Source organism: Antedon mediterranea, chromosome 9, assembly GCF_964355755.1.
Source record: "Antedon mediterranea chromosome 9, ecAntMedi1.1, whole genome shotgun sequence".
In the NCBI taxonomy this organism is placed as follows: Eukaryota; Metazoa; Echinodermata; class Crinoidea; order Comatulida; family Antedonidae; genus Antedon; species Antedon mediterranea.
Window position 1 is genome coordinate 23,773,618 of NC_092678.1, and position 27,912 is coordinate 23,801,529.

The 27,912-nt window shown below is 33.7% G+C and overlaps 3 protein-coding genes and 1 long non-coding RNA gene across 4 annotated transcripts; 1 reads left to right on the top strand and 3 right to left on the bottom strand.

Moving 5' to 3' along the window:
* Positions 1 to 175: 175 nt before the first annotated feature.
* On the bottom strand, positions 176 to 7,853 carry LOC140059458 (succinate-semialdehyde dehydrogenase, mitochondrial-like). Its single transcript, XM_072105386.1, has 11 exons — positions 7,786 to 7,853; positions 7,058 to 7,101; positions 6,638 to 6,830; positions 6,441 to 6,524; positions 2,472 to 2,642; positions 2,125 to 2,241; positions 1,827 to 1,970; positions 1,588 to 1,731; positions 1,315 to 1,473; positions 1,010 to 1,179; positions 176 to 602 (listed from the first exon to the last, which is right to left on the bottom strand). The coding sequence occupies exons 2-11, from the start codon at positions 7,066 to 7,068 to the stop codon at positions 338 to 340; spliced, it is 1,458 nt and encodes a 485-aa protein (XP_071961487.1). The 5' UTR covers positions 7,069 to 7,101; positions 7,786 to 7,853; the 3' UTR covers positions 176 to 337.
* On the bottom strand, positions 3,276 to 4,615 carry LOC140059460 (uncharacterized). Its single transcript, XR_011847192.1, has 3 exons — positions 4,600 to 4,615; positions 3,898 to 4,464; positions 3,276 to 3,788 (listed from the first exon to the last, which is right to left on the bottom strand). It is a non-coding gene; the product is annotated as an uncharacterized lncRNA (long non-coding RNA).
* A 2,180-nt stretch (positions 7,854 to 10,033) lies between the features above and the next one.
* On the top strand, positions 10,034 to 20,307 carry LOC140059457 (uncharacterized). Its single transcript, XM_072105385.1, has 14 exons — positions 10,034 to 10,075; positions 10,618 to 10,704; positions 10,798 to 10,950; positions 11,243 to 11,317; positions 12,624 to 12,678; positions 12,852 to 13,455; positions 13,716 to 13,883; positions 14,262 to 14,325; positions 14,465 to 14,641; positions 14,940 to 15,129; positions 15,558 to 15,737; positions 16,048 to 16,414; positions 17,005 to 17,094; positions 19,194 to 20,307. Exons 2-14 carry the CDS (start codon positions 10,683 to 10,685, stop codon positions 19,245 to 19,247), a joined length of 2,199 nt encoding a protein of 732 aa, XP_071961486.1. The 5' UTR covers positions 10,034 to 10,075; positions 10,618 to 10,682; the 3' UTR covers positions 19,248 to 20,307.
* A 1,214-nt stretch (positions 20,308 to 21,521) lies between these two features.
* On the bottom strand, positions 21,522 to 27,145 carry LOC140059459 (uncharacterized). Its single transcript, XM_072105387.1, has 2 exons — positions 26,704 to 27,145; positions 21,522 to 22,996 (listed from the first exon to the last, which is right to left on the bottom strand). The coding sequence occupies exons 1-2, from the start codon at positions 26,854 to 26,856 to the stop codon at positions 22,478 to 22,480; spliced, it is 672 nt and encodes a 223-aa protein (XP_071961488.1). The 5' UTR covers positions 26,857 to 27,145; the 3' UTR covers positions 21,522 to 22,477.
* Positions 27,146 to 27,912: the final 767 nt, after the last annotated feature.

Here is a 27,912-nt window from a genome sequence, read left to right on the forward strand (position 1 = left end):
TACCACTGATTGATCATACGTTCACACAATAAACAAGAAGTTAAATTGCAAAACAAATATTCTGTTTGTTGCAACTTACTTGATAGATATGACTATCGATATTTCGGATCCAGATGGGGAAATAACGTACGTTCACAAACTTATCATTAAAACACTTTAGTAACAAAAACAAATATTGTACTATTTTCTGTTTATTTGCAATTTAATTTAAAATATCAAATTATTTCTAACGATTTTTTTTAAAGATCAACCGGAATACACATTAATCATGAAGTTGAGACACAGATCTGTTTAGAACCTAGAATTGTAGTTGAAGATAATGACGTCATGATCATCTTTATAATCCACCGATGCAGACATACTTGATATGCAAGTAATCTTCTATTCCATACTTGGATCCTTCGATACCAATTCCAGATTCTTTCACACCGCCAAACGGACCTTCGACACACGACACTAAGCCTTCGTTCACACCAAGAATTCCCACGTTTATTTTATCGGCTACGCGCCAAATTTGTTGGTGATCGTTTGAATAGAAATAACCAGCTAATCCAGATCTGGTGTCGTTAGCAATGCGAGTAGCTTCTTCTTCTGTTTTGAACCTAAAATGGTAAATCAACGATTGAACTTTTTAAAGTTGACAGTGTAAGGTTTACACGTATGTCGACAGGGAACTCAATTGTGTCGACATCTCTGAGCAACTGACCGCAAATTTCAATTTAACTCTGATTAAACGTGTTTGTCACCTTAAATCTACCAAATATTACAGTGTAAAGCTTTGCCTATACTATGTAAAACTGTACAAAAATTGTCCGTATATGGACACGATGACATCATACCACTACCATATTTGGATACATTACTTGTTTTATCAAACTATTTTGATAGTGAATTAATGTCCAGTCTGTGTGTGTAGTGTGCGTACCAACGATACATGACTGCGCTTGTTCGGACGTATATCTTCCTAGTATTACCGTACTCGTTGGAACGTAAACTGCAGCCTACTCACTTTATAATGGCAGCCATTGGTGCAAACGTTTCTTCTGTGCAGAACAGCATGTCGGTAGTTGCATTAGATATGAGAGTTGGCTCAAAGAATGTCCCACCGAGTTTATGCCTTTTCCCACCAAGAATGAGCTTACCACCGTTTGATAATGCGTTCTTGATGTGGTTTTCAACCTTTAAAATAATTGAAAATGTTTGGAAAAAAGTTGCTGCGAGTGTTTGGTTCTAATCATACATACGACATTTATTAACAACCAACCTTTTGCTGGATGTTGTTTGGTTTTAATCATATTTAACAACCAACTTTACCTTTTCTACCGCCCGTTGGTTAATCAGCGGACCTACTGTACATTTAGCGTCAAAGCCATCTCCCACATGTAGTTGCTCTTTCATTGCTGCTACCACTTTCTCAACAAAGCTATCGTAAACATTTTCTTGAACAAGAATTCTGTTTGCGCAAACACACGTCTGAAAAGAAAAAGCACAGAATTAAATCAGTCATATTTGCAAATAAATTGAACCGAACCGAAATAATTTGATTAACCATCGTTCTTTTACAATCATTTGTCAAAGAGGAATCACCTGACCGGAGTTTCTGAATTTGCAGACCATCAGACCAGCGACGGCGCGGTCAACATCAGCTGAATCGAATACAATAAATGGGGCATTTCCACCAAGTTCCAACGAGAATTTCTTGACGGTACTGGCTCCAGTTTTTAACAGAATCTAGAGTTTAAAGAAAGAGACGTACATTGTAATACAATGTAGGATACTGAATACTATTATTTACTATCAGTATAAATGAAGTGAATTATATATACCTTTCCAACTGCAGTTGAACCAGTAAACGAAATCTTTGCAACAAGCGGGCTAGTACAAATGGCGTTGCCAACTTTAGCAGCGTTTGGTCTCGAACACGTGACTACGTTCAGGACTCCTGGTGGAAATCCTGCTTGCTCTCCCAGCTACAAAAACAAAACTTGTATTAACATATGTACAAGATGGGAATAATAGGTATAGAACGGCAAACAAGCCTGCGCTGAAAACGAAACAATGATTTGGTTATACTTAGCAGGATCACATTTATCTATCTATCGTTTATGAATAGTTTAAACATACCTCACATAAGGCTAAGGCAGAGAAGGGTGTATCTTCTGCTGGTTTTAGTACAACTGTACATCCAGCAGCTAAAGCGGCTCCAGCTTTCCTGGTTACCATTGCATGAGGAAAATTCCACTAAAAGAAAATAAGTATAGAAATTAAAATACGTAATAAAAAAAATCTATTGAAGTTTGGCTATATATGCGTTTTTAAAACGATAATTACAGGGGTCAACGACTGACGACCACGACAACTTCTTCATAAAATGTTCGATTGTTAGAACATGAAACCATAAAAGGGGTGAATTATTAGTTTATGAATGTTCCAGTTTTACAACAATAGGTCCAAATAATAATAGAACTCACAGGTGTTATCATTCCGGCGACTCCAACGGGTTGCTTGAAGGCAAATAACTTTCTTCCTTTTGCTGGAGTGGTTATTACGTCACCATAGACACGACGCGCTTCTTCAGCAAACCAATCAACAAACGATGCACCATAGCCAATTTCGCCCATTGATTCTTTTAATGGTTTTCCCTTTAAATAAAACATACATGACATCCGCAACTTAAATATTTCTGTTAGTTCTTTTAAAACCAAATTACTTAATTATCTCAATATTTATTTTTAAAATAATTTTGATATTGAAAATGTGTATAGTTGGTCGCTTTTTTGTCGATGCTTTTATTGTAGAACGTAATTTATTTATTTTTCTCTGTTCTGGGTTGACCAACTAGCATAGTAGCAGGGTAACTTAGCACTTTTTTTGTGCACTTTGTGACAAAAGCACCAAATTTGGCACAAACCTTCTTTAGGGTATATCTAACAATCCTAGAAGGGGTGCCCAAAAATCGGAACAATTTAACGACGTCATTTGGACCACGCCCCTTTTTTAGTATTACGTAATTAGGTGAAAACTTAAATCTCCGTATATACATACCAAGTTTGGTATCAAATTAAAACTCATGACATGTACATTGCAATACACACATAAAAAATATTTGATTTCTCTTCAGACGGAATATATAGGTCAAATAATGTAATTTTCTCTCATATTGAAGGGTATTTCAATCAAAACGCGCCAATATTGTGTTATGTTATGAACATTGTAGTTATAAGAACAACAACATTCATTTTGTAATAGAACTACTAATATATATTTATCCTGTACCAGTTACTTTCCTTTAACATATAATTAGGAACCACTGAAAAAAAGTATTTAAAACATATACTGTATCAAACTTGACTCAATAATCACTGGACTATGTAAACAGACAAAAGACCATTTGACTGACAATTATGGCGTTAGCATCCATAACAATACATGGAAGTGATTATCAACTTTACTTTTATGAAATTATTTATCTGGAAACAAACACTTATAATGGTACAGAGTTGATAGATGACGAACAAGTTCCACGGCATGGGTAACAAAGACCAGTGCACTGCTGAACGGCACTTGCAGTTCCCTGAGCAAAAAAGCAACTTTTTGCAGCCACACTTTAGCAATTCCCTACATGCCTTAGATGCTTCAGGTAGTATTGTCCAGACTGGTGTCCATGTACTGCCGGTTTTAGTCCAACCAAAGTCTTCTGGTGATGGAGCATTCTGCTGTGGCTGTAGACTGGTGGTCCAAATGCTTGCTTGGTATATGGATCTGTTGGAATGCTGTAAAAGTGCATCCTGCAATAAACATTTTAAAGATTGGTGTTACCTTTTAATGAAAGAAAAACATGAACCTGATAATAAATTATTAAACGACAATTGACAATTATATGGAAGCTCCCCTTACCTGTGTAGGAGGAATGTTGTCCATTGTCCGTGCTTTTCGTGAAAAAAGATATTGTCTTAGCTTAGTAACACTTCTTAAAGTACTTGTCTTGTCGTATAGATGTCTAGCAACTGGAATTGAGATGAGTTGACTCCTAGAGATTTGAAAGGGTGATGTGCCACGAAAAGAAAGGCTTCTGTGACTGCTGGTAATGAGTTCCACGTCTCCCATGCGGAGTGTTTTGCTTTTCCGAAGAACTGGGATGTAGTATCGGACCCAGTAAATGCATGAAAAACTGGCAGCCCTCTTGAATTATCCTCTCCTAGGTTATGGCAGATGGTATTTATATTAAAATATTGGAAGTGCTTACCCATGCCAAATGGGACCCAGATACACGTACCAGGATAACAGGCTATTAGATTGCAGAAAATACCAACCAGGATAACAATGGCATCAGTAGTACGCACCAGAATAACCCTGCTACCTTTCTTTAAGGCATCATCAATGTGAATGCACATCCTGGAGTCGGCCTCTTCATGGTCGCAGATTGACATAGGTTGAGTAGATGTCAACATACAACAGACTCGCCTACAGTACATATATCAAGAATTACTTACTAATTTAATATGCCTTTTTAATTAATTATTGGTACGAAACTGTATAAGTAAATTAATCGTTTGGTTACAAACAAAATGAATTAGTATGTATCATAATAAAACTTACCTGATGTAATGTCAACTTCTTTGCAGTCAGAGTAATCATGGGTAGACATCTTTGTAGTTAAAAAGTTAAATAACTCGTCTTTATTTACTGGATCTTTCAGAAAGTCTGGAAAATTCCCTGGAATCTTTGTTTGTCCCCCAACTTTCCTCCTGACCCCTTTTCCTCTTTTTTTCTCTTGTAGACTGCTTAAGACTATCTGTTCTGTAAGTGTCCCACACTATATCAATTCTGTTACTATTCTGCAGCTGCTGTCTGGTCCACGGTAGAAAGACCTGTCATACAAATGATACAATAATAACGATCCGCATATAGAAGTGACCAATTATGTGGTGGTTAAACAATAGATACAATCCTGAATGCAAAGAAATGTACTCACCTTATTATCACCGTAGTCATCAAATGTAAATGCATGGTTGCTGGAAAGAGCATGGACAATAGCAGCTCCGTCAAACACCTTTACGTCAAAATATGTAGGAGGTTCAGGCTGGCCTTCAGTCTCCAAATGTTGTAGCAACTCAGACTTCTTAGTTGGTAGTCGAAGCTTTCCATTTACTGCCAAAGAGGGTGGCCATGGCTGGTTTTCATGCATGAAAAAGTCTTCCAAATCTCCATCACGAGATTGACTTGCAAATATACAGTCGACTGAATAGGCTGCAGTCACTTTTTAAACTCTTAACTTGTTGCTTTGTTTTGGACACACTCATTTTGACCGTGGTGTGTTGAACAACGGCAGCTTATTCTGTTTGATGGCTTGTTGAATTGCAACACTTCTGTCGAGAATAACTTCCTTGAAATATTTTTGGTACTGGGTAGTACCTACATCCTGAATTGTACGAACTGTCACTACTGCACTTTCATTGGCACAATCTCGAGCATCCAAGACCAGAAGTTCTGAACAATTATCGAGGAATGGGTTGCCTGAATTGCTCAGGGAACTGCAAGTGCCGTTCAGCAGGTCTTTCTTGCACTGGTCTTTGTTACCCATGCCGTGGAACATCTAGCAACTCTGTACCATTATAAGTGTTTGTTTCCAGATAAATAATTTCATAAAAGTAAAGTTGATAATCACCTCTATGTATTGTTATGGATGCTAACGCCATAATTGTCAGTCAAATGGTCTTTTGTCTGTTTACCAGTGATTATTGAGCCAAGTTTGATACAGTATATGTTTTATATACTTTTTTTCAGTGGTTCCTAATTATATGTTAAAGGAAAGTAACTGGTACAGGATAAATATATATTAGTAGTTCTATTACAAAAATGAATGTTGTTGTTCTTATAACTACAATGTTCATAACATAACACAATATTGGCGCGTTTTGATTGAAATACCCTTCAATATGAGAGAAAATGACATTATTTGACCTATATATTCCGTCTGAAGAGAAATCATATATTTTTTATGTGTGTATTGCAATGTACATGTCATGAGTTTTAATTTGATACCAAACTTGGTATGTATATACGAAGATTTAAGGTTTCACCTAATTACGTAATACTAAAAAAAGGGCGTGGTCCAAATGACGTCGTTAAATTGTTCCGATTTTTGGGCACCCCTTCTAGGATTGTTAGATATACCCTAAAGAAGGTTTGTGCCAAATTTGGTGCTTTTGTCACAAAATGCACAATCTTCATAAAAAATGGAAGTTAGCAACCCTGCTATAGGTGTTTAGCACCTGTTTGGTCTTTCCGTGCCTCCTTTTATAATTGTTTTGTCTTCTTTATTTATGTATATGGCAGAAATTGAATAAATAAAAAAAATAAAAACATTTATTTCATAAACAATTGAAATTGCATAGTGGAACGAATGTTTGTCATGACGGTTTGTATGTGTTGCTTACCATTTCTTTGGTTAGTATTGCTGCCAATTCCTCCTTATGTTTCAGAATGAGGTCGTGCCATTTATGTAAGATTTGACATCGTTCCTAAAAAATGATACTCATAAATATAAATCGTTACCAATAGTTAAACTGTAACTTCAATGAACAATTTACGAAATACGTCATCCCGAATTAAAAATAATGCAAACAGATTTTACCTTTGCTGTTTTCTGGCTCCAGGTCTGAAAAGCCACATCAGCTGCTGCGATCGCCTCATTGGTGTCTCCTTCAATCATATCAGGCACTTCGCCGACGATTTCTCCCGTCGATGGATTGGTGACGACAAAAACGGCTCCATCCTTGGCGCTAATCCATTTGCCATTTACGTAGCATTTCTTTTTCAAAAGTGAGCTGTTATGAATTAAATATTTCGTTATTATTGTTTCTATGGCATAAACAATAATTGTATATTTGTGTACGTGTCGTATTAGTTAAAAGTCTTTCGACGCGCGCCACAATATCCAAATTCAACGCGTGGCGTGCGTATACTATTACAGCGTTGAACGTGCTCGTCTAATATACAGTATTTTAAATATGTGTGATACTCATTGATGAATTGTACTGTATTAAAATCTTACCTTACAGACATGTTTCTATCCCTTCAAACTCACTGAACCAGAACCTAATGTTCAAAAGTATACACGTATAAATCATTTTATTGCAGTAGACTTTATATAAATAAAGCAATAAAAAAATAAACTGAGCTCCAGGTTTTAGAATCAAGCAAGACATTCTTCATTTTAAAGATATTAATATTTGCTAAAACTGAAACAGGTGATTCCGGTCGTATTAGTAACATTTAAATTAAGCAGATGTACGAGGGAGGACGTCTATGGGGGATATAGCAAATGTGATATTTAAATGAATTGATTAAAGCTGCAAATGGAATTGGTTTTAAAATAATCTTAAAAAAAAAAATCAAATTTAGATTTGAATACTATAAAATGAGCAATTAATTAGGTCATATATAATATTGATTTAGAGCAATGCCACTAATGGTATCACATATTTTTAATTTTTTGTTTTAATTGTATATCTAATTATCTAAATATGACGTGGTTCCTTTTTACCACCTACTTATGACAATGCCCATTTGTTAGGCACCTGTGAACGCATGATGTTTGATTAACAATTCCCTGGTAATATAATACCACTGATTTGTCACGTACGTATACATACACATGCAACCCGACGATCGTAGTTACTAAAGACTTATCTTGCGCACAAATTAAGAACTTAAACCATTTATAATCAACAGTAATATATATTATAATGAACTAAGTTCCTTTAGGTGGATTTTACTTAACTTTTGAGCAGACCGTTTTGCAAGCCTGTGTCTCAGCTTTGGATTTGCAACACGAAAGACCTGGGCAAAGGTCTATTTCTTTTTATCAACAAGTGATGATCGTGTCATATTGAATTTATTGGGATATTCCATTACTGAATAGAGAGGTTTAATACGATAACGAAAACGATACGTAAAACATTTCTTTTTAACTTCTGAGTTGATCCCTGTTTAATATTCCGCTTTAGTCATTTCTTCATATTCAGTAAGTACAAAATAGTTTAGAATTGAATCAAGATTGCATCTTAAAATAATTCAGCTAGATTGGGCTGCGAATTTTTTGGGACTTTTTAGATAAATTTGGCAATAACGTATGGTTTAAGTAATTGGATAATAATAATGCCAGTTGTATAAATGTGGGCGTCACAACACAAAACAATCAAACAGAAAAATACCATTATGAAGTTAGTAATTTTAATAACAAAATATACAAATTAGCAGAAAGGGGGAGCAATAACGTTATTGTGTTTAAAATATTATGTAAAGGGTATTAATGTGGTTTAACATCACCATTTAATTAATCAATTCTTTATTTTGAAATACAAATAGTTATGTACATGACAATGAATAGATCCTTAATAATTAAAACAATTCGTAAAACAGTAGTACAACAACTAGGATGAAATATTCGTTAAAATATTAATAACAATTTTAAATACAGTATTTACATTTTTTATTATTATTAAAGTTAAATAAAAAAAAATTCCCGTGTTAGTTAGCAATGTGATCGTTAAAACCGTACTTATTAAATACACACACAAATACCACCCACATGCCCCACTTAGTAAAAACAATTAGGTTGGTAAATGCTGTCTTTGTGTGTAAGCCAATAATCTTGTACTGAACAGGTCAAAGGTTAAAGAAAAACTAAATACCAATTTATGGTATTGTCATTTCACCAAAATAACCCTTTTTACATTTCTAATACAAAATATACAGTATTATAATTGATAAAAGTAATTAAATATTAATAAAGCATTGAAATATTATCATATTTACAGCATTTTTACATTCCTCTTATACAATCTGGATTAAATGGTACGGATGAATTGGCATAAAATGTGTCAGTTTTCTGGGATTTTTTTTTAAAATTCAGGCTGGAATAATTATCTTATTGAACTGAAAAGTTATACGGTCTATTTATCATACAATGGCTTTAAAATAATTGTATAGAAACTTATATTAACACCTATGTTTTGCTATGTTGATGAAAAGTAAAAGAAAATAAAGGTGGGTGATTCACATGAAAGATAAAAAAACATAAAATGGCTAATGACAAAATATAATATCCAGCCAGCACCATGTGAAACAAAAGGTTCTATGAATGTCTATTGGATTGCAAGGTACAACTAGCCTAAAAGCAAGCACCGTGAGAAACATCTGGCATGACATGTCTGGACTATTATAATGTCTATTGTAACAGTGGACTACTACGGTGAGGGATAAATGGCCAAGCACCATGTCAAATCCATCCAATGGAAGACATCACAATCAAGGCTTCTGACGACATAAACAACTTCTAAAAAGATAAAAAGAAACAGATATTATTATTTTAAATACAATCATAACATTAGCATACATACTTATTACAAAAGTGTAAAATTAGTAGGGTTTTATTGGGCCAACATACCGACACTATTCTAGTAACTATAACTATAGACACAAACTTCATCATCGTTTTTTCTTTTTTTCATGTTTTGCCTTTTTATTCTGGTTTTCTAACTGCAGACGTGTTGAATTTGAGTTAGAGTTGATATCTTCTGTATTCTATTGAAAAAAAAAAATTAATTATCCTTGAACAAAACACTGGGACGAAACGACTCGGGCAACGATTCTCACCCATAAAAAAAATGAGACGGACTTTAAAAAAAAGCAAGCAGCCTTTCTTCTGCCTAGATACAAGGGCAAGGCCTAGCTATTGGCACAAAGATTTATAGGTAAAAAACGGCAATTTTAACCAGACTTACGTTATCTGATCCCTGACTAGGTAGTACAAATATTGCTGCAATAGCTATAATTTGAAAAATTGCACCGAATATTAAACCGTAATGAAGAATATCACCAACAAAATCTACTTCCGTCATCTTGTTATTTTTTGGCTAGGTTACCTCGACCTCTGACCCTCTTCTTCAGCAATAACCAATCAAAACGCAAGAACCAATTGGGCAACCGCGACAATTTAAAAATCTTTATACCACCACCACGTACCACCGTGCACCACCAGCTGATCTGCAGATAAAACTACATTTTCGTGAGAAAAATACTTTTTATACTTATTTATTACATGCCAAATTAATATTGAATACATAAAGTACACTGAAACAACGTTATATAGCAAGCAAATGACACATTAAAGGTGGTTCTTAGACATTTATAATAGGCCTAGCTAGGCTCTGCTTCTAGTTTGTTTTTATATCATTTGGCACGACTGGGGGTCCATTTATCCGTCCTTGTCGTGGCTTAATTGTGAGGCGGTCTAGGCCTAGGACATAATTTTGAGTGGTGGTGGTGGCTACGAAATGCGCATTTTTAGAGAACTAAACCGAGTATAAATGTTTAGTTTGAATCAATTTATAGTTCAAGACCCAACCAACATGACATGAAAAAATATTCTATAGGCCCTAGTATAATTTAGCTTCTTTCCATTTCAGGCACGCTCCATACAAAATACCAGACAGAGGTGGATTTGGTCGCAAGACTGTAGATTTGCATAATCTGTAGTTTTTTTTTTAAAATCACACTTTTTCATTTTTTGTTTTATTTATAAAATGTTTTAAATATTTTATTAATTAGATCTTTTTGCTGAAAGGAAACTGAACTGCCTGTTAATCTCAACAAACAAAAAGCCAATTAACAACATGAACCAAGACATATCAAATGGTAAGCCATGTCAATAAACTTGAATAACCTTTACGGATAACTTCCATGACATTTATACATTCTTTCTATGACATAATTAACATCTATTTGCAGGTGCCCAAGTGGGAATTCTGATTGAACTTGGGTCTCCATTCAACACTGACCAACAATTAAAAAGTGCAGAATGTACTGCTGAGAGATCCATTGAAAAAAAATCTACCACAGAGGAAATATCAACCACAGATAACACATCTGGAACATCATCAGGTAACATTTTTTGGTGGATAATGAATGAATTTTACAACCAAAAATATTTCCCTTGTTCCCCAGGGTTGTCATATCTGTTTTCTCAATATATACCTCCATGATATTACCAACCTGTGGAAAAGACTATAGTAAAACTTAAGTTTGGTCTAGTAATTTTAGCCCAACTAAATCATGGTCTAGCATATTACTTTTTTTACAGCCCTGAGAGTTTGTTCTTAAAATGCTTGTTCTTAACTTGTATTCCACTTAGTATGTTTGACCATTAAACTTGGTTTGCTTATTTTTTTTTTAGAATCCAGTGAGAAAAAGGACGAGAATATAATTGAGCCAGAAACAGAAGTAAATCAAGAATTAAGATGGAGTGAAGGTAAAATTGATAAGACGGACTTTTAAAAAGAAAATTGTATGCATTGTCAATAAGCACTTAATTGCAATATTTGATATCTAAATGTTGTTTCACTCAACAGAAAAGGTTCAAATTGTTTTCAGATTTTAAAAAATCGGAAAAAGAAATGATTCACTCACCATTTTTCAAAAGAAATTTAAGTAGCCAATCACAGTACAGGTTATTACGTCATCATTGACGTCAAATACGAGGCAGTCTCATTGGATAATGATGACTCACTCTTCAAATTATAAAAGTACACTTGATGTCAAATTAGTTTTCAGTTGAACGATTTACTATTTGTTATTACTGTTGTTCTATTGTAACCGAAGTGATTTCTTTCTTTATTCATCCAAAAAATACATAAACATAACATAATAATATAAAACATTAAAATAATTGGATAAAAAGGAAGAAGAGAAAAGGCAACTTCATGCCTATCTAGCTCTACTCCCTGTATAACTAAAAGATTTCAATTTTATTCAAATCAAACAAATCATATTATGATAGAATTTAATTACTAATAAATAATAGTAATAATAATAATAGATGTATATATATATATATATATATATAAATCATACTGTAAATTATATATATACTGTATAAGTGCAGTAGTATGTAGTTTTTAATAGTGGTTTTGCAGATATAATATATAAAATGAAACTATTAATGTTTTTTCTTTAATCTACCAATACTTTTTGTATAATTTTTTATAAATTTATAGTTTATTATAACTTTTGTAAACAATTTAATAGGACGTCAGGTTATTAACCTGATAGTGCAATTATGAACACTGATTTGAACAAAGTTTTACAATTGTTGGCGTCAAATGAAGCAAACTCAAACCCCAGAACTTTCCGGTTGAGTAAGCTATGAAGAGATGACTGACCCCAGCACCGTTTGGTTGAGTTGACCCATCAGCTGTTGCCTAAATCATGACTAAACACAACAATTGTATTTTCAACACATTGTTATTGTAGAAACTCCCTCATCTGTTGATATAAATACAACTCATCTACATCAACATCTTCATTTATAATTTGATTACTCTCTCTCTGTACTCTCTTTTGGATTAAGTTGTTGTAAAACTTAAGAATGGTAGTTTTTGTAGGATTTCTTGGTTCTTCTGAAAAGTATGGAATGCGAAATTATTGGCGTAAGAATGTTTTATTTTTTAATTTTACTTGATAAACATCTATGTCTGTACTTGCAATTTTTTAGACTCTTTTTGAATATGTCAATACATAAATCTGTCCGTGTCATTGAGTTTTTTTTTACTTTGCAGACATACCACTTGTGGAAAATGAGCAGTTTGATTTTGATCTCTCACTATCACCAAAGTAAGTAGATGTTTTACTCACTGCTGTTCTAGCCATATATTACAGTGGATTTTCTGCAGGAACCTTTGTTGTTTGTTTTAATGGTAACTTACTTCAAAAACCATTATACAAATTCTCAAAAATTCATAACTGCTATACTGTACATCAATACCTTACTTAATTCTTTATTCTAGTTGCACGAATGATGAAGACTTGCAGGAGGAAGAAGATGAAGTGTTCTTTGGACCCGTTAATCATCGCGAGAAGTGCGTACGAGCTGGAAAGGAGATTGACTCTGTAAAACCACTAAGTCCGCTAACCAACGAACAATATGCTGAACTATTTAAAGAAGCTATCGGACTTGTGATGGATTTACAACAAGATGACACAAAAACAAAACAGAAGAAAACATCGGGAGAAACCGAAGAATTTATTAGTAAAACTCTGGAAACGTTAAAATTAAGTAGCCAATATGAGTCGTCGCCGGAATTACCTATCGACTACGGTAATAAAACTGCTATTACGGAAACTAAATGTTTTAAACGCGAACAAAAGAAAATGATACGAAGTCCGAGAAGGCAGACGTATGTAGTTAACAGAAATCCAGAAGCAGAACTCCCAAAAGCTAGTGAATGCGTGTCCAAGATGAAACCAGGGAATAATGTGGTTTTCAAAGCAAAGGGTGCCGTGCAACAACACATACATAAACCATTACCAAAGAAAAAAAATGTTCTTAAAAGTAACCTTCTTCCAAATAAACCTGTCTCTAAGAAGAAGCAAGAGGCATCAAAACCAGTGGTAAGGTGATAAGAGTGTTGCTAAATGAATACCACTTAAAAGAAATTCTTTAATATTTATTGACTTAAGTGAAATACTTAAGTGTGCTTAGTTGCTCTTGGTCTTGGGTTATGTCCAAATAATTCAATTCCATAAACTCTGTATAATTTCAGCATCTTTTGTGTGTTCTTCATTTAGGACAGTATAGGCCTATAATAAAACACACACAAACAATACTGTATGTCTATAAATCTAATATCCTAAAATGTAATTCTTTATAGATATCTAAACAGTTTTTACGAACCAGTCCACCAAAGAGGACAAGAAAAAGCAGCGTGTGTTCTGATGACAGCTTCTCAGACACATCAAGTATCATGTCAGATATGAGTGAGGCCTCTACCTCAAGTATTCCAATACCAGGACGGAAACGATCTCTACCTGTACCTAAGGTAAGACACCAAAGTTCTTCAAAACCAGCTATTTAATTCTTGTATTTTAGACTGGTCATAGGTGGTAGGTTAACCCAGCCAAAGTCACTTCAACCTATTTTAGACTGGTCATAGGTGGTAGGTTAACCCAGCCAAAGTCACTTCAACCTATTTTAGACTGGTCATAAGTGGTAGGTTAACCCAGCCAAAGTCACATCAACCTATTTTAGACTGGTCATAAGTGGTAGGTTAACCCAGCCAAAGTCACTTCAACCTAGTTTATAGTCTTCTACCCAGTTTTCATTCAGAAACTAACAGCCTCTAACACCTTTTGAAAAATTCTAATGCAGCAATCAATGTTAGTTCTCTAAAATAGTTATTCCTACTTGATTTTAACAGCTTAAAAAATCTGGATTGGCTATGCCAACAAGAACTGCAAGTGAAAGGACAAACGCTTCCAAAGGTAATTACTAATCAGTACAGTACTACAGTAAATCTGTTTATACCCAATATTTTTTTTACATACTCTGCTGATATCTGTTTGTTTTAATACATTGGCCCACTGCTTGGTTGATAGTTTCATGATTTTGTTATATTTTCAGTTCCATCAAACAAACCCACGTTAATGAAACCGGGTACCTTTCAACGACGAACACTGACTGTGAGCCGAAGTGTAAAGACGGACTCAACAACCAAAGGACAGCAACAACCTCTGAAAGCTACCATGTCACTGAAATCTACTAAAAAGACAACACCAAATAATAGCAAAACACAACCAGGTAAGCTCAGTACATGTTAGGTTAAAGCTCTGTCTACATTATCAAACTAGTTTTACAAATAAAAAGTGTGATGTGCCTAATTTGGTAGTGTTATTCCAAAATACGGTAGTGATATGACATCATCACATCCATATATGGCCACATCACATTTTTTTGATAGTGTAGACAAGGTTTTAGAGTTATTTAGTTAATATTGTTACAGCTGAAAGTTAGACCAATAGTTTCACACATTTGCAGTGCTACCTACTCACATTTCTTACTACTTTTATTATGGATGTGTGATTTTTCTTTGTCCCAGGAACAAAAGATCGCACAAAAATGATTGGAAAAACACCTGAACCAAGCATAAGTAGATGTCCACAACTTAAGAAAGGTAGCCTAAGCACAACACTCCCAGCCACCCCAGTATTCCAGGAGAAAAGAGTTGTGCCGAAAAGGATCATATCATCTAGTTCAAAATCAGATGCATTGAAAAAGTCAACATCAAGGTACATCAGTCTTGTGAATAAAGTTTATTTTTTATTTTTTTAAATTTTATTTCATACTCATCCGCCAATTGCAGGATGGATAAACTATTTAATAATTTCACAAGACAAACATATACACAAGATGCTCTACATAAACAAAGACTTATTATTAAGTCTTTGGGAGTGGAGTTGTAATTTGTCATGAGAAAAAAACCCTGACATATGACAGGGCTTGAACCCAGGACCCTTAGATTGGTAGCCAAGCATCATAACCACCAAGCCACAGCTCCACTACCATTTATATATATTTAATAAAAAAAAAAGATAATGTATAGCGCAAGATAGATAAGAACGGCTTACTAGTAATCTACCCTAAACTACTTAAAGTCATCCTCTGGTACTCTACCTATATATTATAAATTCACACTGTACAACTACTTTTAACACAGCACCAGTAGTCCGACATCAGCAATGTCTTTAAGAACGACACCATCAACTCCGTCTGTTACCGTACGTCCTAAGGGGTCGGCTTCAACCACTGGTTCTGCACGTCGGCGGTCTGGCATACCTACACCAATGAGGTCAACAACCAAAAGTAGATTCAGCTTTAATAATGTACCACCACCGAGGTAAGTTGTGAAATATGGTTTATTATGGTGTCTTGTAGAGCTCATTGTCCCATTGTTTGATAGCATTGGTAGGCCTATCGCTAATACCGAAACTAAGTGTTTAAAACATTAACTTGCTATCCAATCATTGGGAATAGAAACTATATTATTATTTGTGGATAGGCTGAGGGAAGCCTGTATTTACAAAATGTATACACATGAAGCTTGGTTAACCTCTTGTACCATAATGAAGCAATCATATCATATAATTGAGCATTTCTGTAATCCTAATTACTGTGATTTTATTATTGTTTTTTATTTTTTTATTTAGTCCACTCCCAATGCGAATGAGCCAAAGTTCAACTAGCAGTAGTGTTTCTGATTCGCCAGTCTCACCAGATGTCATCCAAGAAAGGGCAGCCTTCACCAGAAAGCAAGAGCAATCTGCATCACCAGTATGCACACATGTGATAGAGAAGAAAGGAAACGAGGAACAGGCTCAAGACCCGCAGCCTCCTGCCACTGGTGATCTTAACCCAGTGATGTTGGAGATCACCAGTAAGCTAGAGCACTTAGATTCTCCAGTTTTTGAGAATAAAGCAGAGAAGAATGACAAAAGGCATTTGTTTGCTGCTTCTGGGAATGCTAAGCAACAGCTTAAGTGTGATGTGAAACTTAGTCCAGCTAAAACACCAGTTGTAAGTTAGAATTTAACAGTAAAATAAGAAATTAAATGTACTTTCATTAGTCACTGATAATGACAGCATTATAGACATCATTTTTTCTACATTTTATTTTATTTTTATTTTATTTTATTTTATTCAATCAAAACCAACAGCGATAAATACCGCCACTAACAGGTTTGAAACATAAAACAATACAACATCAAAAACGGTTAACAATAAAATACAGATAAAATATATATATATAAATATAAAACATAGATTGGCATGCCATAAAAAATTTCAATTAAAACAGGTTATGCAGACTGTTCAAGAAGTGAACACATCATCGTCCTCTTAAAATAACCAAGTCTATCATTAAAAATATCGATATGATTGCTATTTAGATTATTAAATGTATAAGGTAGTCTATGAAAAAGTCCCCTCTTAGTACAGTCGACACGGCTAAAAGGAATATGCAATAAATGTCTGTTTCGTGTACGACCAGGAACATTTAAACTAAATAGTGAAATTAATGAACAGTCATATTTAGAATTTAAAATATTATATAAAAAAAAATTTAAAACTAAACTATAGTATCTTTATTTTATTTTCTTTGTTTTCAGTTAATTGACTTAAATGATAGTAAGTCTTCACAGGTATCTCCAAATGTGGCTAACTTGATTAAGTTTGGTGACACTCCCGAGGCAAAGGAAGTAAGTTATCAATAATACCAATAGATGTTGTAAATTATTTCATGTCAAATGGTCATAATGATCTTGTAAAATTCTCAGCTCCTGTTTAAATACATTATTAGTTATCCGCTTGGTATACCAAGCGGATAACTCCTTGTTATTGTATGAGATCAACAGTTTTTTTCTGTATTATTCTTCTTTCCATCCTTCCTTTTTGTGGATCGCGTTTCTCTAAAATGTGTAAACATAACATTTCATAACTTTGACAACATATGGGCATTTACGTGAAGTTGTGCACCTCCTATTTTTAAATGACGTCATAGTTGCGCAACGTAACTTACGCGCAATTTTATGAATTTCAATGATTGATCATAGATTAAAAACTAAAAGTCATTTAGTATTGACACTTTGACAAAATTTAAGTCATATCAGGGGCAAACTTTCTACGGATTAAAAATGGCATGTTTCACAAGAAGTTACGCGCGCACGCGCATTTAAAATTTCAAAATGCGCAAAATTAATTTCTAATCAACTTTTTATGCGTTTCTTGTCATTTTGAGCATGTCAAAAATTCCCACGGGCGCGCAATTTTTTACGCACGCGGTGCGCACGTAGCGTTAAAAACATATTTTTTTCCCTTGAATCATATTTTTCAAGCCTTTCCTAGTAATTTTGAAAACAATTTAGACCTTTTCCAATTTAAATAACGCCATACGAACACGTTGAATTAAACATTTCATGCGCGTTTTTTATGAAAAAGCTTAAAAAATCGTCAAAATTATGTCTTTTTTTAAACAGTCATAGTTTCTAAAGTAAACCGTGAACCGTTTATTTTTATTACAAAATCTAGAAGTTGATGAGTTGTAGATATCGGATCATGCATCGATAAGGCTAAAAAAACATTGTGACGTCATCGTATGGCCACACGAATGTAAAATATAGGATTTTTGTCTCTTTCGTTATTGCTCATCACATTCAATGGAGCGCATCACGCTTATCTGTATTCCTTTTTCTCCTACATTTATATATTGTGTAGGTCAATCAACTTTCTTTAGCATGAGATAAAAATATTTTAATTTTTATGACGTCATCATGCCTAAAAATTTTAATTACGTGGGTCATTAATTTCATCTTTACAGTAAATTTTAATCTGTAATAGCTCGTAAGAATAAAATGTGATAATCACGATTAAAACGTTTTATGGAAGCAATTGGATTGTAGATACGAATTCATGTAAACATTTTGCCAATCGGATGTTGTGACGTCATCATATGGCCAGTTGAATAAAAAAAGTCGTATTTTCATATTTTGCGTAATAGTTCATCACATTTAAAAGGGTGCGCATCTATATTTTACGTATTCAAATTTCTTCTACACGTTAATATGTTGTTCCTGAGATAATTTCCTTCTAAAATTGCTATCTAAGTGTTTCATTTTGATACCGTCGCCATGTTAAAAATTGGAATAAATGGCGGGTCCCGTAATTTCACCTATTCTACACTGTATGTAATATGTATACAGATTATACTGTTTGCATGTATATACTATATGACACAAAATTGACAGAATTCAGCACTAACAGCATATCATATTCTTCAGTTCTTGTCATAATGCCATAATCTTTATCTGTGTGCAATATTCCAACGTGCACGTGGCGTTTGTCGTGGTGCGGATAACTAACTCGTCAAAGTGACGAGTTTCATGTCTAGTGTAGGTTTAGGTTTGTTGATGTCATTTCCTATATGGAGTCTTTAAACATTTTCTAAAGCTTGGTTCCCACTAGAACGTAACGCAAGGACGTAAACGCAACGCAAGCATTTTAACCAATCACAAGCGAAGTTATAGACAGTTAGCAATCACAAGCGAATAAGCCAATGCTTGTGATTGGTCGATTCACTTGCGTTGCTAGTGGGAACCACGCTTTAAGCCTTATACATCTTTCATATTCACAAATGTTGCTGTCTATCAAATTTCTAGTTGACTTACACATGGAGACATTTGTTCTTCTTGTTTGGCGCTTGTAAGCCAGTAAATTATATTGCATGACACATGTTTTTATAAGCAAGCATTATTCACTTTCCTACTATTTCTATATAACATGACTGTTGTTTTTTTATCAGCTTATGAAAACCCTTCCAGTAAGTGAAAAAGAAAATCTATTGATTGTCATCTAGGAAATGCGAGCATATGATGATGTGTCATCAGTTTTAACAGATCATTACACAGAGTTTTAATTTCGGTACTAAAGCCCATACAAGTACCATGATTCAGGTACTGTATGTTTTGAATCTATTATAGTATTTTATGACCTTAAGCTCTGTCTACACTATTGAACTAGTTTGAAAAAAAAAGTGTGATATGCCCCAATATAGTAGTGATATGGGCATCACATTTTTGTGTCACAAAAAGTTTGATAGTGTAGACAAGGCTTTAGATTATCAAAACTGTGTTGGCAAAGAATGACTCCATATCTATTACAATGATTGATTTGTTGTTTCAACTAGGTGGGATCCTCTAAATAATATTCTGGCATCCTCTCATATTTCAAAAAAATGTTTCCCAGTACTGTATACGCCTCTCAACATAAAATCACTATGCTTTCATTACAACAGATTGTAATCTTTTTTAGGATATAAATATACGATTGCATTTGTAAAGCATGTTCATTATTTTGAATTAATTAAACATTTTATGTATTTCAATAAATTAAAATCATGTAAATATTGTAAAATGTGTCTTTAAAAATGATATGATGAATATATAACTAATTTACTACTATAGAATATTCCTTAATATCAGTAATTTTTTTAAAATGTCCGATGAAAAATTACTAATGTTTCTGCGGTTACTTTATTTTAGTCATTGCGTCAGTCAACCGGATCATTCAGTTCTTGTTCATGTAGTTACATTAGGACAGTGGAAACTTCAATAAAAAATGAAGTCATTTCAACAATTCTTAACTTAGATTTATAACAGTAACTTAAATATTATGTAATAATTACTTACTAAAACTATTCCATTTTATAGATAGGTATAATACATATAAATTTACCAAATTTTAAATTGAATATATTGTAGAATACAAAGAATAATTATGGCTGGTATAAAGTCATTCATTTTTGTATTTATATAGTATTAGTTTTTTTGTAGCACAGTGTAAACCGAGCATTAGCGTTCTTCAAGTTGTTTAATAACGTAGTTATTATTTTTTTAGTGTGAATCGGTTCTTATTTTTTTCTCTAGTTATCAATTGCAATACAATATATCTTGATAAACAAAATGTGATTAATATTTGTTCGTATTTTCCATTTTTATTTTACATATGTGTGCAGACTTAATCTTTGTGTATATACATACATACAATGTTTGCAGAACTTGTGATTATAGTATCTTGATGACGTATTAAATCGTGTCACATGTCACACATGTATCTAACGTATCTTGTCAGTTTTTAAAGAATAATCAATCTGCTATATTTGGCACAATGACGCAACACAAGCACGTACGCGCAGCGCACGAGATGGCAGTGACGGATGATCCAAAAACTCCCCATTATTCATTTAAACCGTTTTTGCATCGTATTGAAAAAATAATGAAACCGTTTGCGATTTAAATCGTTCGATTTAGTTCTATTTTTAAAAAGTAACCCTCGTGCGACAATTATAAATTAATTTGCAAGATTTGCCATAGAATTAGGTCAATTAGGGTCAAAGATATCGATCATGACAGCAGCGTTTTGCAGGTCATTCGTAGAAACAAAGTCATGGTTTGTTAAAACGAATCATATTAGAAAAATCGTTACTATATTGTTATTATTTTTGTTTTATTATTACTTATTAAACTACAGTATAGTGTATGATTATGTATGACATATCATAACAGATGCTTTTGTCATTGTAGACATGCGCAGATTAATAATAAAAAATTACGTCGTTGATAGAACCAGGGAGTTGTCATTAATTGCTAATAACAACTCCCTGATAGAACGTACTTCAGTCTCCTACAGTATCAGGGAGTTGTTATTGCTAATAACACTCCCTGCTCCTACTAACATTGACTGCAGTGAACTTGTAACATTTTCATTTTCTTTTTATATCAGAAAGTGGAAAACTTTTAGTTGAATTGAAGTAAGTGAAATGGTATATATCTATTTTAGGTACAGTTCATTTCTTTCATCTTTATACAAAAGCCACAAGAAGCGAATGTCACTCTAAATGGAGTTTAACCAGAACCTTGCGGAGACCGGGATTCTTATGATAACAATCATAAGAACGATAACAATGTTACGCCTATGTGTGCCCTTAATTCAGACGTGCTTAATTCCTATCTGTAGCCTTTCTAAAATTCAATATATCATAGATCCAAGATAATTGCATGTTTCCTTAATATGCAATTATAATACCAAATGTAGAGAGTTGACATAAACAAAATAACAAAAACAAGACACATACTATTTATATACTTTACTACTTAAAATGTAATCTAAGCTATATGATACAATTGCGTAGAAAATAAACTAAAAAGTGCTGACTTCAATTTTAAAATATATTAATTGATAAAACTTCTAATTATACAAATTGCTGTCAAAGAACAGCGCCTCACAGCAATCACGTGATCAAGCGTAGAAAGCAGACGATTGTGTCTTTAATTATGTTTATTATTTTAAATATATTTTCTATCATTTCATACAAAAGAAACGTATTTCTAACCGTTCTTAAGCCGATTTTCCACTAGGCGAATTTGTTCGCGCGAATCGAACGCGCCAGCTTGTACGCATGTGTATTCATGTTTACGTCTTCCAAATCCTTCTCTACGCATGCGTATTAGCTGACGCCTTCGATTCGCGCGAACAAATTCGCCTAGTGGAAAATCGGCTTTACATCCTTCTATATGACATATATTACTTTTACCTCATTCCATGTTTCGTCAAGACATTGACCACCTAAAATTACGCACTGTATTATCTTGTAATTATCAAACTAAAAAAACAACTTATATACTAGACTTGCCTTACTTTAGAAGGAATGTGGTGCTTTGACTTGTTTTTCAAAAATTAAATCATTCAAGTGTAGGCCTATATTTGATGATTAAAGATTCCGCAATAACGTTTTTTATTTTATCAATAATCACGTGTTATGATATTATATAGCCTCATCACGGAGAAACAAAATCTATAAAGATGGCCTTTATTTATTAAACCATAATATACAGTTGGTCTAAGCATGGAGGTAACATTTTTACCTCCATGGTCTGAGTTTCGACATTTTGATCGTTACTCGCAGGCTATTCTACTTTTTAGGCTACAATATCCAAAATGACGACAAACATTTTTTTCTATTTGCAAAAGGGGAATTATTTTGTTGAATGAAGCTTTTCAGTGAAATCATCAAAAATCATCAAAACATCAGAATAAAATAGAAACCAGGAACGAGACAATTAGTGTAATCAACCCAAGATGTGTTATTTTATTTGCCGTATTGGGTTTTGGTAGTTTACCAAAGTCACTTTCAATAAGCTTCGCTGGGTCCTTTCGTTTCGCCTTCGTTTCTGATGCTGGCGGGCATGAGTACTCATCTCCCAGTTTTACAATGTCCTTTCCGAACTCTGTCCGAACAACATCCATACTTAGTTCTGTAAGATCGATTGCAGCCGATTGATAGTTAACCTCCATAGGAGCTTGTTTAACCGAGGAAAGGCTGTCATTTAACATGAAGATGTAGTAATTGTGCTTCCTTATCGTTGTAAATTTACACGAAGACCCTGTGTTTACTGGTGCTAGCTCGATTGCCGCTTGTCTCACTTTGTTGAACACTCCATGAAATGGACAGGTAACCAACACTTTGGCTGTGTAATATTGAGGTATATATATCACGGTGTTGTTCCTGTAGTCTTCTCTGGTTTCTGTACTTGGAACCAAATTGGTCTGCAATGAAAAAAAAACCGCAAGTAATGATTAATTGGAACTTTCAAAACAGTTTAGAGAAATAGTTTTGAAGTAAATAAAAGAAGTTTTAGTAACAAAAAACAATTTAAAGAATTTTCTAGTTAAAAGGAACCATAACACTACAATTTCCCCAAATCAAGGTGCAGTATCAAGGTGCAGTATTCACCCCCACAACCACACACAACACAGTCGACATCATTACCTCTCAGCGACCCCTGCTACAGAAATTGAAACCTGTTAACAATGCCCTTGGTATACATTTTACATGGCTTGTCTTTGTGTCGTATGTTGGTTAAATCCATATGTTTCAGTGAATTCTGATTAACTTTCTTTCGATCTCCATTGGATACCTTATGTTACTACAGCAGCAGTCAACCGCATGCAAAGGTTTGATGTCTAATTAAGCAAAGTTATTTGAAAACACGTCGAATGATGATTCGTGTGAAAGTTTCGGATTTGGCATCTAGGCTAATTATAGACATAGACTATTTTTTCACAAAAAGGCATTTCTTAAATGTCTTCCTTGGATAATAAGGTAAGATGTTACAACACGTTTAAAATAGGTGCTTTAAGAAAAAACATTTAAAATACTAAAACATGATACAAAATATTGCATCATCAAAAACAAAAAACTGTTCTCGAATTTTGAATTTTCACCTAACACTTTTGGTGACTCAGGGTTAAACAATATGAATGAACGACGTATTGAAGAGCTAAACGTGCTGAAATAGACAACACCTCATACCAGCCCCTTCAATTGACCTTCAAAGCAGACTCGTGAATTTATAATTATGATATGTCAAACTCAAGCTGTTAAGATCATTCGTATAGAATATCATACTTATTTTGACCTATTTATATAAGAATGAAAAATATAATGGTATGTTGTATTCTGACTTTTGTCTTTCCTCTCTGTATAAATTTGGAAAACTTTCCAATATTTTAATTTTTTTTTCCGAAGATGTTTTACTCTTGTGCGTCGAATGTAAGCCTATTCATTTGGATATGTTTGATGTTTGTATGATGGAATTGATTACTGTTATAAATTACTTAAAATTCATCAATTTACATTTTAAATAATTTGGAAATCCAACATACACTATTCAGTCTTTTCGTTCGTATCAATAAAAAAAAGTAAGCACCACACATTTAGCGAGGTGATTGGTTAAAATTGAGAGTAGGAAACCAGAACAATTTGAATCACGATTGAGCCCGAAGTGACAACAGAAAGTATGTCGGACAAGAGGTGAAACGAGAAAACAACATTTGAAAAAAGTTTGAACTGAGGCTTTTACGTGAATGCTTCTTTTAAAACGTTACATCTACCAGGGAAAAAAATATTGACAATGGTTGGACTAAAATCAAACACCCACGCAGTGCACTTTGATGAAATTAATGAAAACAAACTTTACATCAACAGACAATAAACAGCAAGCAAAGTCCGCCAAAAGTTGTCAACAACTGTGAAGCGGAAAAAAAATATTTAAAAAGATAAATTTATTTCTAAATCTTTGGAGAAGTATCAATGATTCTAGCACGCACGTACAGTAGCTAAATACTCACCAAGGAGATGCAAACAAAATTGTATGTTCTCAATCAATCAGTCAATATTCATCATTTATTTTCTTCAATTTAAAACAGTATACACAATGGTGTTTTTCATAAATTAATAGAAACCTAGTAAAAACGACGAAACTTGTTAATAATTAACAAAAAACACCGTAAGCACCAACTGTGTTGTGGCTGATGTAGACACGGTATACACAATGAGCTCTCTACAATGTGTGGTGGGTTTCAACCTCCAGTGGAGACGTGTTTGTTTTGGCGGTCATTCACGTCTAACATTTGTAATTAGTAAAAAATTTAAAATAAATCATAAAATCAGCAACAGCAAATGTACAGTATAAACAAATCTAGCTACAGAATACACTAATATTGGTTAATTAATATGGCTTTGTTGGGACGTGGAAACGGTCACTTCATGAACAGACGTAGGACCTTGCACGTAGCCATATTGATTAAGAAATAGGATCAAACTCTGTGATGTTTTAAGCTCTGTCTACACTATCTAACTAGTTTGACAAAAAAAGTGTGATGTGCCCAGATATGCTAGTGATATGCCCAAAATGGTAGTGATATGACATCATCATGTCCATATATGGGCAAATCACATTTTTGTCACATAATGTTTGATAGTGTAGACAGAGAGATTAAGTAAAGATTGAAACCGAGAAAGTCTCCAAGTTTTGTGATGAGTAAGTCGTCTGGTTGATCATTACTGGCGTAAGTGAACGATGAGTCAGGGGGTAGTGTTTTATGCATGCTGTTTCTAGTAACTCTCGGTTGCTAAAATGCAGCTGTTGGGGGAGATAAACAACTCAAAACCTAAATAATAATAATATTGTGAACTAGACATGTTATTTTGTATATTTTAAGTTAATAAATAACCCTATGTCATGACGTCGGTTGGCTTTTATTTGAGTTCAACATCCGATTTTCTTAACATTATTTTTCAGAGTTGTCGAAAAAAGGTTACTCAAAACCTAAATAATAATACTCTTGTGAACTAGACATATTATTTTGTACTGTATATTTTAAGTAAATAAATAGCCCTCTGTCATGATATCGGTTGGCTTTTATTTGAGTTCAACGTTCGATTTCTTAACATTATTTTTCAGAGTTGTCGAAAAAAGGTTACTAATGTCTTTAAAGTAATGTCCCAAATTCTTCTCGATATCAACAACAGATGTGAGACATGATTATATTGTATTCTTAACTAATAAATCATATTGATGACAAGAACTTTTGATACATAATGACGTCAAACGTCTGAACTTTAGCTTTCCCAGGCTTATCATAATAATCACATTTACGGATATAACGAATGATGAATTACATAGCTCTCAAAGTAACATGGGCATTGCTTCTTTTTGAAGAACATATTTCTCTTACAGCTACGGTTTTTTGAAAACTCAGACCATGATGGGTGAAAGTTTGAGATTAGGTTCGAGAGTTTTCCATGCAAAAGACAACGCACATGTGTTGGTAATAACTCATCTAATACCATTTTTTTAAATCTGTTGAATCCAGGTTCGTCATGAACGATTATCCTACAAAATTATTGTAGGCCTGAAATAAATGTTAGCAATGGTCTTTACACGAGATATACAGGAGAATATCGATTCTCTGCGAGAGAATGAAGGAGATAATAAGTGGGGCACAAGAGAGTGAATACCATTTCTCTAATATTATATACGATTCCGCCTATAATGCATATATTTGAACATACGACAGAAACAGGAAGGTGCTCCTCTATCAATCTGCAGCAGCAGAATTGACCTTTTCGAAGTTTTTGATTAATAATGTTTAATCTTTTAATGCCAGCGTTTAATTGAAAATTATAAAAGAATTACAAGATCGAATTTATTTTTGTAGTAATTCAAGATAATTATTTAGTTGATTGACATTTTAAAACCCATGGGTTCTCTTTTGATCCACAAAAATAGGTGAGTCAAATCTAATCTAATCAAATCAAATAGTCGATGAACGGGGTACGAACATTTGTAAATTTCCATACGCTCATAATAACACAAGTTTGTATCTTAAATAGTAACAGGCATATACCTATTTGATCTACCATTTAAACACATTTCTGTAGACCTAGAAAACTATGCAATAATACTTACCACATAGCCCAGAATGACAGTGTTAGCTGCGGTTAATCTGTCTTTTAATGGTAGTTCTGTCCAGTCCCTAGGAAACATACACGAATCAACATCTTCCACAATTAATATTACCGAAATCAAAGCAAAACAAAATAACGTAAGATACTTCGTCATTTTCTCAAACGTTAAATATATTTTCCCCAGAAAAAAAAGTAAACTCTACACCAAATATGAATCCTGTTCGTGAGAAGTACAATTTATCACTAATGTCCAGTGGCTAATATTAAGAAAGAACTGCCAGCACCAAAAGCTGGTCAAAAATATTAGGCGTTCAGATCACTGCGTTTACAGATTTTGTTCGCATTCCAAAGTCATCGAGTCATTTTCAACTGAAGCTATTGGCCAAATATTGTTGCTCTAAGCTGTAGGACTTCTTGGCATCACTACTTTCGATGTACGTTTTTAATTTCAGTCTCAGCATGGGCACTGAACCTGTAATCTATACGAGTTTCATTTCTACGTCATCATAATACATGTTTTTCGAGAACTTTGAGTAATCGGGGAAAGTTAGGAGCGATGTACTGTGATAAAGAAACCAATGACGTATACAAACAATAATCTAGTTAAATAACATTGTATGATATGAAAAATGCAATCCCAATCGGAAATGATCGGGTATTCGTTTATTCTGTAACAATGCATCGGGAAAGTTCGAGTTTTCACTTTTTGGCTCTCTTATCTTGAATAATATACAAAATATAGCAGAAATAAAAATATAGGGTAATAAAAGTTTTTGACCGACACCTTGGTGAGAGCATCCAGGCATCATGCGTATTAACTATTACGCGTTTGAGACAAAACGCTTACAAAAGCTAATTAGAGAGGTTGTTCGTGCGCTGCGCACACGTTTATCAAATCTAAGAATTTGACCAATGTATTTTGTGCCTGGTAGAGAGAAATCTATAAAAACTTGAGGAAATTGATAATTTCCACGCCGACATTTGGTGTCTGATTATATGATTAATAACTTGTAGCCTGCTATTAATTACCTATTCTAAAATGAATGAATAGTCGTTGTAGTTCCTAATTTCTTTACTTTTTGATATAAAAAATGCAAAAACATTGTTTGCAAACTAAGGTTGTTTGTACGTTGTTTGCAGCTACCAAAACAATCACAGTTTTCATATTCATTAAGAAATTAATTTATATCATGTTTTTTCTCAAAAACCC